The 11,449-nt window shown below is 46.8% G+C and overlaps 1 protein-coding gene across 1 annotated transcript in view; it reads left to right on the plus strand.

Moving 5' to 3' along the window:
- The first annotated feature begins 3,210 nt into the window (after positions 1-3,210).
- The window catches only part of LOC115119370 (calcium uniporter protein, mitochondrial-like), a 58,837-nt gene continuing 50,598 nt past the window's right edge, over positions 3,211-11,449 (plus strand). Inside the window, exon 1 of the mRNA XM_065003806.1 lies at positions 3,211-3,433. Coding sequence (XP_064859878.1) covers positions 3,431-3,433 — 3 coding nt within the window. The 5' untranslated portion in view covers positions 3,211-3,430. The remainder of the gene's footprint in view (positions 3,434-11,449) is intronic.

Consider the following 11,449-nt stretch of genomic DNA (forward strand, 5'->3'; position numbering starts at 1 on the left):
CCCAGGTCTATCTCTTTCACCCCCTCCCCTCTCTCCTGTGGTGGAGACATTTTGGAAGGAGGGGGGGAAACCACCTGCTTTGATTTATGGACCTGGGTCTCCTCCTGGATTGGGACGGATGGTGTGAGTCTAGCCTGGGACTTCAATAGAGCAACGTCCTCCTGGCCTTCATTGCTAGCGTTAGCCATTATATAGTCTTGTCACGGTGCCTGGGGTCACTCAGTATTCTCAGAGTTAGTAGCATGTAGCGTAAATGATACATTAATGGCATAAATACAAACCTTCTTCTGAATTCTTTCATTCGAGTTGTGGTAACCACATCCACCTGTCATTATGCCCACAGCCTTCATCATACATCAGCTATTGATGTGGAAAGGTGTGAGGAGGTGGGGAGGTGAGGAGATTCTGAGCCTACTGTCGAGCTAGGAATGATGAAAACCACAGCTTTACTTTCTTAATGATTGTTGGGTCCTCTCTGCTTCTCTCTGTTCCTCTCTACTCCTCTCTACTCCTCTCTGCTTCTCTCTGGTCCTCTCTGTTCCTCTCTACACCTCTCTGTTCCTCTCTGTTCCTCTCTGCTCCTCTCTGTTCCTCTCTGTTCCTCTCTACTCCTCTCTGGTCCGCTCTACTCCTCCCTACTCCTCTCTACTCCTCTCTGGTCCTTTCTGGTCCTCTCTACACCTCTCTGATCCTCTCTGTTCCTCTCTACACCTCTCTGATCCTCTCTCTTCCTCTCTACACCTCTCTGATCCTCTCTGTTCCTCTCTACACCTCTCTGGTCCTCTCTGTTCCTCTCTACCCCTCTCTGATCCTCTCTGTTCCTCTCTACTCCTCTCTGGTCCGCTCTACTCCTCCCTACTCCTCTCTACTCCTTTCTGGTCCTTTCTGGTCCTCTCTACACCTCTCTGATCCTCTCTGTTCCTCTCTACACCTCTCTGATCCTCTCTCTTCCTCTCTACACCTCTCTGATCCTCTCTGTTCCTCTCTACACCTCTCTGGTCCTCTCTGTTCCTCTCTACCCCTCTCTGATCCTCTCTGTTCCTCTCTACCCCTCTCTGGTCCTCTCTGCTTCTCACCACTCCTCTCTGCTTCTCACTACTCCTCTCTGGTTCTCTCTGTTCCTTTCTGTTTCTCTATACTCCTCTCTGGTCCTCTCTACACCTCTCTGGTCCTCTCCGGTCATCTCTACACCTCTCTACACCTCTCTACTCCTCTCTGGTCCTCTCTGGTCATCTCTACACCTCTCTACTCCTCTCTGGTCCTCTCTGTTCCTCTCTACACCACGCTGGTCCTCTCTGTTCCTTTCTGTTCCTCTCAACACCTCTCTGGTCCTCTCTGTTCCTCTCTACACCTCGCTGGTCCTCTCTGTTCCTTTCTGTTCCTCTCAACACCTCTCTGGTCCTCTCTGTTCCTCTCTACACCTCGCTGGTCCTCTCTGCTTCTCACTACTCCTCTCTGGTCCTCTCTGTTCCCCTCTAAACCTCGCTGGTCCTCTCTGCTTCTCACTACTCCTCTCTGGTCCTCTCTGTTCCCCTCTAAACCTCTCTGGTCCTCTCTGCTTCTCACTACTCCTCTCTGGTCCCCTCTGTTCCCCTCTAAACCTCTCTGGTCCTCTCTGATCCTCTCTACACCTCTCTGGTCCTCTCTGTTCCTCGCTGCTCCTCTATACTCCTCTCTGGTCCTCTCTAGTCCTCTCTACTCCTCTCTGGTCCTCTCTAGTCCTCTCTACCCCTCTCTGGTCCTTTTTGGTCCTCTCTGGGATCTGCATTCGAAGCTAATTCTCTCAGGACCTCAAGGCAGCTCCCATTGTTTCACCTCCTGTACTATCTCGACACCCACCAACTAGAAGAGAGGCACGCCGTACCACACTCTACCGCACTTAACCCTGGGATAGTTCTGTGATCCTGCCACCGATAGGCAACGGCAGTGCCACAGATTCATTAAGCTGAGAATTAAAGCAGACACATCAAAGAGTCAGAGGGAGAGGCAGCATGGAGACATGACACAGGGAGAGAGGGGAGAGGGATCGAAAGGGAGAGAGGGGAGAGGGAGTGCTGGGGAGAGAGAATGCATGGGGAGGGGGACAGAGTGAAAGGGGGAGTCGAGAACGCAAGAGAGACGGAGATGGTGAAAGAGAGAGGGTACAAAGCCTCATTTACGCAATCCCTGAACGTGACAGAAACTAATCCAAATCAATATCTGTGAGTAGAGCATTGTTACCATGCTGGCGTAGCGGAGGCTGTTAGCTGATGATGAAAGCATCAAAGCGGTTCACTACAGATGAAATTAGAATGTCTTTTACATCATGGGAAATAATTAGAAAATCGGGCCAACTGGATATTTGACATAGATTCTTTGCTATGGAACATCATGGTCTTGTTGGGAACCGGCTACACCTGAAGTAAGTGGTACCAATAATTTATTTTGGCATCAGAAACAGGACATTATGTATAAAAACTGTCAACGATATGACCTGAATGACAAGTCATTGTACCTGCCAAAAGAAACCACCCCAAAATACACAGCACTAGTGCCAGTCACTCTCTACCCTCTGGAACAACACACACACACCCACACACCCACACCCACACCCACACCAACACAGACACACACACACACACACACACACACACACACACACACACACACACACACACACACACACACACACACCAACACAGACAAACACACACACGTACACACACACACACACACACACACACACACACACACACACACACACACACACACACACACACACACACACACACACACACACCCACACACACACACACAGACAAACAGAAGATCTGGAATGTAGATTTGGTCTCAACCATAACTACGTCACCTGTGTCTTACTATTCCCCACAGCACACAGTTTTTACAGAGACATGCATCACATCTATGAACCCCATCCATGGAGAGCGCTTTCACACTACCGTCCAACCCAGACCATAACGACAGTGTATAAGTAACCAGGCCAGCGCTGAACAGCTCAGCACGACTCGGCTCAGTAAGGTGAAAAATGGTACAGGTGTTTTCCTGGAAGAACTAGACTCTGTATCTGTTCTTCCATCAGACTGTACAGTAAATTAACAGTAACTGGTTGACCCACGGGAGTTGCTTTGTCTCTATAGATCATCTCTGTTTATTTCTCTGTCCAGGGTGGAAAATTTCAGACCGATCCCTTGGGTTCCTCTGATATCATTCAGAGATTCTTTGAGAGATCCCCAGATGTTCTCGGTGATTGGGAAGACTCTCTACATGACACGCTCCGCACGAATCACAAGCCTCCAGCCTCCCCAAGCCCATCCAGGATCTCCATCCAGGATCTCCTCCCCAAGCCCATCCAGCATCTACTGTCCTGTCTCTCCTGTCTCCTATCTACACATCTTCACAACCAGGGACCTTCTAGGTTCAGATCCAGACGATGGTGAGTTTAAAAAGGGTGCGTGTGCGCATGTGTGTGTCCGTGTGTGAGCATGTGTGTGTGTGTGCATGAAAGTGTGCACGTGCGTATGTGTGTGGAAGAGTTAGAGGGCGATGTTTGTGGACCTACAGCGGTCTGCCTGATTGCATCGCCACACAAGCGTGGCTTCAAAGCGTCCGTCCGTCCGTTCCCCCACCGCCCAGTTTCAACAGATAAGAGCAGTCAGACCATGGTTCAGTTAACGGACAGGAAGACTACAGAGGGGTCAGCGTTAGTACCATCTGCTCCCTGCTCACTCTGTGTACCAGATACATCCACAAACGTTGTGTGTGTGTGCATATCAAAACAGACCATCCTGCCTACGGACCATACTGTATTGTATGATCAGGCTATAGTGTTTATATATGAGCATATGCTGTGTAATACATCTGGGGAGTGTTTAGAAACATGTTTGTCTGGGTGTTTCTATGTGTTTTAAAGGGGAGGTGTTTAGAAACATGTTTGTCTGGGTGTTTCTATAGGTTTTAAAGGGGAGGTGTTTAGAAACATGTTTGTCTGGGTGTTTCTATAGGTTTTAAAGGGGAGGTGTTTAGAAACATGTTTGTCTGGGTGTTTCTATAGGTTTTAAAGGGGAGGTCGTCAGTTGGATGGAGAATGTTTGAATGTTTGTTCCTCTTGTTGTACTGTGCATCAGCTGTGAGTGACTGGGACTTTGATGCGGTAGGGAGGTCAGTTGCCAGAATTCAACATTTGCTCATTCAGTAGACACGATTCCATTCGGCATACACACACACACACACACACACACACACACACACACACACACACACACACACACACACACACACACACACACACACACACACACACACACACACACACACACACACACTGTAATGTATGACCTGATTTCAAAGGCAAATGGAATGGCGACCCTGTGACCCACTCCGTGTTTGCGGTCCGTATTGACGGCTTGCTGAAAGAGGGTCGCCCTCAGATGACATCACATTCCGCAGTGTCGCTAGTGGCAAGCAGATTGACATGTGCAACACTACCCCGCTAAGCCACTCTAGCCATTCCTAGAGTTAAAGGGACTTGTGAATACTTTGCAAACCAACTCTGTCAATTCTTTAAAAAAGGGGAATGGTGATTCACAAGCCTGGCATGGAATTCTCCCCTCCCAGACCTCTCTATCCACTCCCCTCTAGACTGTGGCTCCTCAACCTTTGAACCCTACACATCAATACTGTGTCAGCACCTGCCAAAGATCCTGTATCACCTGTAAGAGATAGTATATCATGCCGTGCAGACGGCCAGGCAGGCCAAGCCCTCTGGGCTGGAGTGTTAGTTCAGTGTGAGATGTCTCTCTCTCTCTCTCTCTCTCTCTCTCTCTCTCTCACGCAAAGCCTTTTCATTCTCTCTCTCTCTCTCTCTCTCTCTCTCTCTCTCTCTCTCTCTCTCCTCTCACGCAAAGCCTTTTCATTCTCTCTCTCTCTCTCTCTCTCTCTCTCTCTCTCTCTCTCTCTCTCTCTCTCTCTCTCTCTCTCTCTCTCTCTCTCTCTCTCTCTCTCTCTCTCTCTCTCTCACATTGTCTCTCTCCCTCTCCCTCTCCCTCCCCCTTTCTATCTATGTCTCCAACTCCCTCTCTCTAGCTCTCTTTCCACTCTCCTCTTTCTCCCCCTTCCCCTTTCTCTCCCCTCTCTCGCTCTCTTTCTATCCACCCCCCCCTCTCCCTCTGTAAATTATAATGCTAGGTTGACTCCTCCACCTCCCCTACCTCCCTGGCTGCTTACAGAGATTATCAAGACAATCATCAGACAATGACTATCATCTGGATTCATGCTTAATTAAACAGAGGCTTTCCAACCGATCCTAACAACACACCCCTCTTTCTTCTGTCTTCAATCACCTCCGACCACAAAGAGCAGCTCCAGGATGACTTGAGGTACTTTCAGAAAGGTACTTTCCATTTTTCGGTGTAGGGCAGGTATTAGGTAAGACCTCAGGCATGTTTGACAGGTAGGGCCCCCCGGAATTAATGAGGTGGAAGGATCATACTAAATAGGCCAATTACATCTGAGTGTGGTAGGAACTGTTTGATAGATTCATTTGTTTCCCTTTGGAACGATGCATTTGTTTTGTTTTTTTGTCCCTGAATTCAATAAATACTCAACGTTCTATGCTCAATTTCTTGCATCCTACGACTTTGATATCAAAACTCATTCGACTGTCTAGTAAATATACATTTTTGCAGCATAGCTGTACAACTGGATACAGTCTACAGTCACAAAGGCAAGGTGATTCGTTCCCTGTCTTTCACGGTTTTTCACTGAGGAAACTATCACGTAGGATCTCAAAGAGCCAAAGACAACACACGACTCCGCTTATTGCATGTCACGTTCTGACCTTAATTTCCTTTGTTTTGTATTTATTTAGTATGGTCAGGGCGTGAGTTGGGTGGGTTGTCTATGTTTGTTTTTCTAGGTTTTGGGAATTTCTATGTTTCGGCCTAGTATGGTTCTCAATCAGAGGCAGGTGTCATTAGTTGTCTCTGATTGAGAATCATACTTAGGTAGCCTGGGTTTCACTGTGTGTTTGTGGGTGATTGTTTCCGTGTCTGTGTTTGTTCGCCACACGGTACTGTTTCGGTTTTGTTCACGTTTATTGTTTTGTATTCATTGAGTGTTCAGTTCATGTTTTTAAATAAACAACCATGGACACTTACCACGCCGCATCTTGGTCCGATCCTTGCTACACCTCCTCTTCAGACGAAGAGGAGGAAAACCATTACATTGCACAAGTACCAGTTACACAATACCTGTTAAAACAAACTAGTGATTTATGTGTATGAATACAATGACCAACTCCTGGTTTGAATAGGAGAGAGGTACCACAAATGTTTTAGATCGTATTTCTAGGAGCGCCCGGGCAGCAGAGGGGAGATATGGAAATGATCCTCACCCTGCAGTAATCATGTTGTGTTTGGAAAAGTCTCTCTTCTATTATAAGTAATGGGAAACAAATTGAGCATGTTTTTCCCTTCAACCACGGGATTCCTTAATCTAAACTCCACCACTGGCACAGAGAGAGAGAAAGAAAGAAAGAAAGAGAGTGGGAGAGAGAGAGAGAGAAGGAAAATAACTGTATGTTGCGAGTGGTTTCAGACACAGATTGAGGGACTCCATCCCTGGCTTGGCAGAGATACAGAGATGGGGAGAAGTGACGAGAGAGAAAAAGAGACAGAGAGCGGAAAGAGAGAATGTGTGAGAGAGAGAGAGAGAGAGAGAGAGAGAGAGAGATAGCATTGGCTCCTGGCATGGGAACCACAACATGAATAAATCACTTCATAATCCTTGTCACCACAAGAAGAACGAAAAAATATTAAACAGGGCCAGTCATATGGCTGAGAGAGAGAGAGAGCTACAGTAAAGTTGGAAAGAGAGAGAGAGAGAGAGAGAGAGAGAGAGAGTTTTCAGTGATAAGCACAATGAATATTGGCAGCACAGATGTGTGGCACGGTTGTGTTCAGCAGTGGGAAGGACCCGCTACACCCAGCCTACATCCGCTGGTGATCTGCGGGGAGCAAGTGGTGAGCGTGGGCAGACAGGCTCCGCTCTGACACCGCCTCCGATTATACACATCACACAGGTGACTCTCTTGCTTCCCCACTGCTAACCAGTCTCCACCAGCCATCTAGTTAGATACCCTTCGCCTGGTCAAGAAACACAATCTGCTTTACGAAATTAAACACAAAAGCAGCATTAAGTTTAATATTAAAACAACAATCTAGCTATGTTTTTCTCTCCCTTGAGTATAGAAACGTTTCCGAATTTGTAACCTCGCTCAACCCCCGCACTTTCCCCACTGCATTTCATAGCCAGGTTTTTTTAGCCAACGTACTAGCCAATTCGTCTTCCTTTCCTCACAGAAAACGGATTTGATTCTAGCCATTACCGTTCAAAAGATATGACCCATAACACCGGTGGTACCTGTGTTAATGCAGGCCGCAGTTTACATTCATATAACTGGGCTAGTTGTGGACCGGACCGTTAACCATTTGTTTAGGCTATACCATGTTAGTCATGTTAGCTCATTAGCTAGCTAGAGTTAACAACCTGGGGAACTTCAGCCATAGGGACTTGTGACTCGACTCATGACCCATTTTACATTCATATAACTAGGCTAGTTGTGGACCGTTAACCATTTGTTTAGGCTATACCATGTTCAGTCATGTTAGCTCATTAGCTAGCTAGAGTTAACAACCTGGGGAACTTCAGCCATAGGGACTTGTGACTCGACTCATGACCCATTTTACATTCATATAACTAGGCTAGTTGTGGACCGGACCGTTAACCATTTGTTTAGGCTATACCATGTTCAGTCATGTTAGCTCATTAGCTAGCTAGAGTTAACAACCTGGGGAACTTCAGCCATAGGGACTTGTGAGTCGACTCATGACCCATTCGTGACTCGGACTTGGACTCAAGCACAGTGGACTCGATTCGGACTCAAGGTTTAGTGACTCGACTACATCACTTACCGAATCAGTAATTAGCTCCCGTTGAAAGTCATTAGCCCCCAATCTACTTTTGTTACTGTGGCGTCTGTGGAACGATGATAACAACGGCGATGACGCCACCGAGTGATGGAGGTCCAACCCGTACTACCTTGTCACCATCTGGTGACTGTGCTTCTCTCTATCTCTCTTTTTCTCTATCTCTCTTTTTCTCTTTCTCTCTCTCTCTCTCTCTCTCTCTCTCTCTCTCTCCCCCTCTCTCTCTCTCTCTCTCTCTCTCTCTCTCTCTCTCTCTCTCTCTCCCCCTCTCTCTCTCTCTCTCTCTCTGTCTCTCTCTCTCTCTCTCTCCCCTCTCTCTCTCTCTCTCTCTCTCTCTCTCTCTCTCTCTCTCTCTCTCTCTCTCTCTCTCTCTCTCTCTCTCTCTCTCTCTCTCTCTCTCTCTCTCAAATAGTACAAAAGTAAATAAATATAAATATGGGTTGTATTTTCAGTGGTGTTTGTTCTTCACTGGTTGCCAGTTTGTTGTGGCAATGGGTCACAAATATTGCTGCTGTGATGGCACACTGTGGTATTTCACCCAATAGATATGGGAGTTTATCAAAATTGGGTTTGTTTTCAAATTCTTTGGGGGTCTGTGTAATCTGAGGGAAAAATGTGTCTCTAATATGGTCATACATTTGGCAGGTGGTTAGGAAGTGCAGCTCAGTTTCCACCTCATTTTGTGGGCAGTGTGCACATAGCCTGTCTTCTCTTGAGAGTCTATGGCCAAACAGCATTCTAGTTTGCTCAGTTTTTTTGTTAATTCTTTCCGATGTGTCAAGTAATTATATTTTTGTTGGGTCTAATTGTGTTGCTGTTATGGGGCTCTGTTGGGTGTGTTTGTGAACAGAGCTCTTGGCCCAGCTTGCTTAGGGGACTCTTCTCCAGGTTCATCTCTCTGTAGGTGATGGCTTTGTTATAGAATGTTTGGGAATCGCTTCCGTTTAGGTGGTTGTAGAATTTAACAGCTATTTTCTGGATTTTGATCATTAGTGGGTATCGGCATTATTCTGCTCTTCATGCATTATTTGGTGTTCTACGTTGTACATGTAGGATTTTTTGCAAAATTCTGCTCGCGGAGTCTCAATTGGGTGTTTGTCCCATTTTGTGAATTCTTGGATGGTGAGCGGACCCCAGACCTCACAACCACAAAGGGCAGTGTGTTCTATAACTGATTCAAGTATTTTTAGCCAGATCCTAAATGGTATGTCGAATTTTATGTTCCTTTTGATGGTATAGAAGGCCTTTCTTGCCTTGTCTTTCAGTTCGTTCACAGCTTTGTGGAAGTTACTTGTGGCGCTGATGTTTAGGCCAAGGTATGTATTGTTTTCTTGTGCTCTAGGACAACGGTGTCCAGATGGAATTTGTATTCGTGGTCCTGGCAACTGGACCTTTTTTGGAACACCATTATTTTTGTCTTGCTGAAATGTTATTTCAGGGCCCAAGTCTGACAGAATCTGTTCAGAAGATCTAGGTGCTGCTGTTGGCCCTCCTTGGTTGGGGACAGAAGCACCAGATCATCAGCAAACAGTAGACATTTGACTTCAGATTCTGGTAGGGTCAGCAATTGATGTTTTCTAAAGGTTAATGAATCAATACAAATGTGATGTGGCTAAAATGAAAGGGCATTTAGTTGACTAAAAAGTGATCTCTGTTTTCACCATTTTGACAATAATTAAATCATTATTCAAATGGCAAAGACGTGACTAAGACTTAATAATATTTAATCAAAATGACTAAGACTAAATCTAGAGGTCCATAATTAAGACTGGTGTGTGTGTGTGTGTGTGTGTGTGTGTGTGTGTGTGTGTGTGTGTGTGTGTGTGTGTGTGTGTGTGTGTGTGTGTGTGTGTGTGTGTGTGTGTGTGTGTGTGTGTGTGTGTGTGTGCGTGGTGACAGGGTGGGGTGTTCGTCAGAGGAGGCCGCTCTAGCCCAGACATGAAAAGGCATTCTTTCATCACTGCTAATCTCCCAAACATAAACATGAGAGCACACACACACACACACACACACACACACACACACACACACACACACACACGCAGACACATGCAGACACACACATGCAGACACGCAGACACACACACACACGCAGACACACACACACCACAGCTGGGGATAGGTGTGTGTGTGTATGTATGTGTGTATGTTGCATGAGAAAGCCTCAATGTTAGTTTACTCTTAAGGAGAGTCACACTGTATCAATCAACAAGTAAATGGTATTACCGTTTAAGTGCTTGTCGTGTGAGTCATGGTGAATAAGTGTCTAGTGTCAGTGTTAGTGTGTGTATGTGTGGGGGGGGGGGGATTAGGGGTTAAGGGTTAGGGTTAGAATTAGGGTTAGGGTAAGAATTAGTGTTAGGAGTTAGGTTTAGATGTAGGTTTAGGGTTAGAGTTAGGTTTAGGGTTCGTCCCAGTGTGTTTGTGACACAGTGGTACACAGTGGTAGTTGCTGTATAATTCAGGGTTCGGAGCCGGGACGCGACTCAACTTGTGAGGCAGACACTTTCATCCGCAACAACCCACAATTAGTTATTTTTCCACACTAATCATGTAAACCATAATTACATCTAGGGTTCAGCAACAGGAAAACGTGGTAAAAGCGTATTAGGCGAAGAGATAGAGAGACACAGAGACTGACTGCATAGAGATTTGATATCTCACTATGCCGATTGGTTGGGCCAAATTCCAAAAAGCCCAATCATTCACTGCTGCCATCAGAGAAGTGAGGACGGAAACTGTATACCCTGGGAATGACCTTCCTCCCTTGGAGAGAATGGCCATTGTTGGGGCTCGGGGAGAGGTTGAGCCAGAATGGAGGCTCAGTTTACGAAGGGCTACTGAGACTGAGTGGGTCTGGTAGTGGTGGTGCTTTCCTCAATATGGGGACACAGTATGCCTGTCTGGACACTGACTGTGTACTGCTGGCATAAAATGAGCCCAGCTCTCCTACACACACACACACATGCATGCACACACACACACACACGTCAAGCCTCTCCACCGCCACACTCCCCCTGTACACACCAAAGCTGTTTTTGCAGCAGAGAATTTAAGAGATAAGGCCACTGAGTTAATGCAGACGTGCTGCCGTAATCCAGTTTTCCCCTCTTCCCACTCTCATCCCCCTCTTCTCTCCTCTCCTCTCTTCCTCTCTCCTCAGCGATTCAGCTCCTCGTATCTGTGGCAGATTAGGACAGATCACTGAGGATTACCTTCTCCAGACACAGCCCCTGTATCACTGACCGGGAGCCCCCGTTTCTCCCCTCTCCCTCTCTCTCTCTGCCTCCATCCCTCTCTTTCTCAATGTCTCTTCTTTCCTCTCTCCCTCCATCTCTCTCCCTCCATCTCTCTCCCTCACTCTGCAACACAGTAAGCAGGCGTAATGCGGTCTTGGCCGGTGCCACAGTCACGGCCTCGTCCTCCACACAGCCGGTGCTGGTCAATGTGTTTGTGAGTTGCCC

This window comes from Oncorhynchus nerka, linkage group LG18 (genome assembly GCF_034236695.1).
Source record: "Oncorhynchus nerka isolate Pitt River linkage group LG18, Oner_Uvic_2.0, whole genome shotgun sequence".
Lineage (NCBI taxonomy): Eukaryota > Metazoa > Chordata > Actinopteri > Salmoniformes > Salmonidae > Oncorhynchus > Oncorhynchus nerka.